General features: G+C 46.9%; 1 protein-coding gene across 1 annotated transcript in view; it reads right to left on the reverse strand.

Moving 5' to 3' along the window:
* Window positions 1-231: 231 nt before the first annotated feature.
* The window catches only part of T265_05651 (hypothetical protein), a gene marked incomplete at both ends in the record, with an annotated part of 12,437 nt that continues 7,866 nt past the window's right edge, over window positions 232-4,802 (reverse strand). Inside the window, 3 exons of the mRNA XM_009170716.1 lie at window positions 232-482; window positions 2,103-2,160; window positions 2,879-2,998. Coding sequence (XP_009168980.1) covers window positions 429-482; window positions 2,103-2,160; window positions 2,879-2,998 — 232 coding nt within the window. The remainder of the gene's footprint in view (window positions 483-2,102; window positions 2,161-2,878; window positions 2,999-4,802) is intronic.

Genomic DNA, 4,802 nt, shown 5'->3' on the forward strand with positions numbered 1-4,802 from the left:
ACAATCTCTACGCGATTTAATTCACAGAGAGAGCACCGTTGATGAATTTCCACTGTAAAATGCGCGGGAATTTTCTACTTGACTTAAGCAGTTACCAAGCATCTCCGGTTAAATGTCCTTAAGCGAGAAGTAACCACGGTGTGGTGGAAGTCATCCCTTTGTGTAAACAGGGAGAGTAGTATGCAAAACTCCGCAAGTTCCCCAGACAATGACCATATCTCAGAAGAGTGTGTAGATCACAGCTCTCTTTCGACAAAAAGAACATACAGCATAAACCGAGATAGATGAATAATTCACAATCGGTGCACATACGAGTAAAGCGACAGTGTGTACAAAGCACGGAAAACCGGGACCGTTAGAAAAAACAACACTGGAGAAAGTAAAGAACTCCACGGGTAGGGGCCGATCGGTTTGCTTCCAATGAACGGTCAAGATTCACGATTCAACAGGAGATACATACCCATGGTTCCCAAAACGGCGTACTGCAATGAAAGGAGTAGAACATTGATTAGAACCACACCGGCAACGCTTTTGGGGCATCGGTGGTCGAAAACCTGGAGACGCCTCACATCGCCTGTCTGTAGAGGCTGTCTCACAACCATACAACAACACAGCCCATTACTTATTGGTTCCGTGTGGTCATCGTCAACGACAGCATGACATCAGCGTTCAACATCGATGCTTCGCTACGGTACAACCATGATTTATTTGAAAGCCTTATTGTGAAGAAAAGAATAAAGGTGGACGGGGATGGGAGTTAGTGTTAGCTTACTACAAACATTCAGGCAAGCTGGATAGAAACTGACAGCAAAATCGCCAATGACATCGGTTGGCAGCCATATCTTGCAGCGTCTCGAACCAGGCACAGTGAGGATCACGTGGTCCCCATCCTGGAAGGCGAGTAGCACCGACAGCACCCAAACGTTTCGTGATTTCTTTCATACCCCTCTGCCAGGTCAAGGGTGTGGTGCCACGAAGATACTGTGGTGCACTTTCGTGTCACATGACAAAAAGGCACACTAATGGAAGTGTACGGTCCCACCCAACCGCTGGTTGACAACCGGCTTATGCGCACTTTTTCGGGAAAAACAGTGCATGTCAGACGCCAGCGAGAAACAGTGGTGTTGCCAGCGCTCGATACGATTCGAAGCTTGCACTCAGATCACCAAGCATCAGGCTTAAATGTTGCAGAACGATCACTATCCGGTAAGTCGGTTTTCTGCAAAAGGTTCAGCGCATTAAATCACTTTGCACAGTCGTTAACCCATACAATGGTTTGTACATGAATGACGTCGCAGCTTGCATCTATTGTAAACCTGTGAGTTGACCAGTTAGGTCGGACAGGCTGTGCTGTAGCGGTGTGTGTGCGTGTGTGAGCATCGAAAAAGATCAAAGGAAACATTGATGACTTGCCGCAATCGAACCGATTTGAGACCTCAACTTCCGAATGGGTCGTCCCCTTATTGACAGACGCATGCGACGCTGTTTCACTTTACTTGCAACGCAGATGTTCGTCAGCGAATACGCAGCCTACTAAAAAATGGTGCAAGGCTTATGACACGCCAATTGTACCGAAAGTTTAAAAGCACCGCAACACCCTTCCGATGCTTGGCTGCCATGCCACGTGAGCGGAGCGCGAGGGCTGAAATCCCCCAAGGGGCAGTTGAGATGCCTGGGCTGGGTTCGCACCCTGAACCTTTCAGACAGTGGGCTCGCGTCTAAACCATCGAGCTATCTGGAGCTCAAAATGGGGGGCTACAAGGTGAAATTTTACTACTTAATGGTAAAAGACGGCACGTAGCTTAACATGTAAAGGTTTTCGCGCTTCCCTTAAACAGCGCTCCGCATTTTTTTATCAAGTGACGCAAGAGCTTACATGTTCCGTGGGCAGCACGTCGAAACCGATCATAAATTCAGTGAAGTTGTCTAAAGCGATATATCGAACATGCCCTGACCGAGTGAGTAAAACCAAGAAAACGCGGGAGGGATTAACCAAATTTTACACATCATGTTTCAGTCCTTGAAGATGCACACCTCGCGGAATAGGAGTCACGACGATTCATACAATCGCAAGTTCAAATGTGAGAAACCTGAGGGCTTACCTTCAACTTCGGGTTGTCGTTCATGATTATGGTGACTTGCCCCACATGAGGAATGAACCTGCCGGGGAGGGGTGATTAGAAACAGAGGTAAGTCTGGGAGCATATTTTACAAAGGTGTTTGGAAATCTATATTAAAAGAAAGATGAGATAATCGTTCAGCTGTAGCACCCTTTCGGAGCCTCGCTGCCATGCCACCAGAAGGAAGCACGAGGGACGAGATACTAGCGGGTTGCTCAAGTATAGACAGGGGAAGTCGAGAGGCAGAGGTCGAGTTCGAAGCACGGACCTTCCGGTCAGTAGATCCGCGCTCTAACCACTGACCCATCTCGCACGATGGCCAAAGCCTAGACAGGAGTAGTCGAGACGACACGGTTGGGTTCGAACCCCGAATCTCCCAGTCACTCATTTCTCACCTTAATCACTGAGTTATTCCAAGCAAGCAATAAAAGCTGATTACCTCATTAAGATCGTTGGTCTTTGAAACAAGTCCACTGAAAGTAAGGCAACTGCTCATCAATCGTGTGCATCCATGAGAATATTTTGCAATATGAAGTGAAGATGCCAAACTTTAAGGTCAAAAAACATCATGTCTCAGATGTTCCAGGCGAAGATTTCCAACAATAATGGGACAGTCTACCTGAAAATAAACTGCTGCTCAACGAAAAAACCCCAGAGTTGGGATCCCACTTTAGAAGTGGTTCACTTCCGAGCCGACAACACAGAAGTTACCGTGAATATTTCTCCGTAAAAAGTCACTAGTGAGTTTAAGGACTTACCCTTTGGCACGCCCGAGGATTTGCGATGGCACAATCCAGTCCTGTCCTGGAGCGTACAGTCCGCGGTCATGCACGGGGTTGTTGTCACCTTTAGTGAGCAATTTCACAGTTCCATTGACGCTGAATTCAAAAAAAAAACAGAATAACACTGTGAGCAAACCAGAAGCCGAAGCTGGGGGAGGGATAAGGGCACCTGATAAGTTACTTGTCGTCCCAGTGCGAACATGAAGCAAGGCGCTCTCGTTTATGATATTCTACAATTGATGAGCTCTGACGAGCCCCAAAACGGGCGAAACCGGTCGTGAGCTGTCGAAGAGTTTCCAGCAACCTTGTGAGTAGCTTCCTTTATGAAAATATACTGAGATATCTCGAATATCGTGCCAACTGAATCATGAGGCGGTCAGTGTGCAGTACATTCAGTTGTAGAATATCATAAAAAGAGAGATTCAGTTGAGTATCTCGTGAAAAACAAATTGATTTGCAAGTGAGTGTATTTCCAAAAAATAGTCCAATTTGGGTTCCAGTAGAACATAACGTCAACGGAAACTCGGAGACTGCGCCTACTTGATTAGCACCAAGATGGGCGAAACCGGTCGTAGGCTGTCGAGGAGTTTTCAGCAACCTTGTGAGTAGTTTCCTTCATGAAAATAAAACAAGGCGGCTTGAAATGAGTGAAGGAAACGGATGTGTCGGTTTTCTCGACGGAACACTAGTCATAAGGTTGCTGTAAACTCCTGAACAGACCCTGTTCAGGCTCATTAAAGGTGTAGTCCGCGAGTTGCAGTCAACCACGATTCACGAAATGGACTAATTTATGACGATAATAATAATAATGACAGTCGTAATCCACCACTTATAAGGTTGCTGAAAATTCTTCGGCAGCCTACGAGCGGTTTCGCCCTTCTAGGGGCTAATCAGATAGGCGCAGTCCCCCGGGTTTCCGTCGACCCTATGTTCTACTCGGAGCCCAATTGCACGAAATTAGCGAAATACACTCCCACCTGGAACGCAGCTGAATCTCTCGTTTCTGATGTTTTTAAGCAACTGAATGTGCTGCACCAGACCGCCTCATGTTTCAGTTGCTACGATATTCGAGATATCGCGATACATGTACATACGTAACGCACTACTAATAGGGAGATATCACAAACGAGATTTAGCTGGGTTCCAGGCGAGTCTCTTGCAAAACCAAATGAGTGTATTTCGCTAATAATGATAATCGTTCAGCTGTAGCACCCTTTCGGCGCCTAGCTGCCATGCTACCCGAAGGGCTGGGATACCGTCAGGTTGCCCAAGCCTAGGCAGCGGAAGTCGAAAGCCAGAGGCCGTGTTCGAACCACGGGCCTTCCGATCAGTAAATTCACGCTTCAATCGGTGAGCTATCTCGCTCTCGCTAATTCGTACACTAATTTATTGGTAAAGGTAGACTCAACTGAATTTCTGTTATATGTCTGCTGCACAAAGACAACCTCGGTTTCAGTCGCTACGATAGCCCAGATATCTCGGTGCATTTTCCTGACGGAGCACATCCCATTTTGCTTGTCACCTTGCACCTCGGGGAACGGAGGTGGGTAACATACGAACGATGCGGTTATTCAGACCAAAGTAAGTCTCCTTATGGCACCCAGCCTGAACCAAAAGTGCAGGGTAGAACAGCGAAGTGCGGAGTCTGAAATTCACTGGGAGCTAGCAATCACGAGAATTCAGATGTCCCATAATTGGTAACACCACCGAAAAAGTCGAATGCACCCCAGCAGATTGTACGCATGTGAAGGCCAATCAAGCTGACATGTTGTAACAAGCCCAATGGAACCTTACATACCATTCGTGTAGCCTCACCTCCTCCTCCTCATCATCATCATCAAAGACAGCAACATCAATGTTGGCACTGATGCTTCACTGCCGTAAATTCACCTAGTTATAT

This window comes from Opisthorchis viverrini, assembly GCF_000715545.1.
Source record: "Opisthorchis viverrini unplaced genomic scaffold opera_v5_111, whole genome shotgun sequence".
In the NCBI taxonomy this organism is placed as follows: domain Eukaryota; kingdom Metazoa; phylum Platyhelminthes; class Trematoda; order Opisthorchiida; family Opisthorchiidae; genus Opisthorchis; species Opisthorchis viverrini.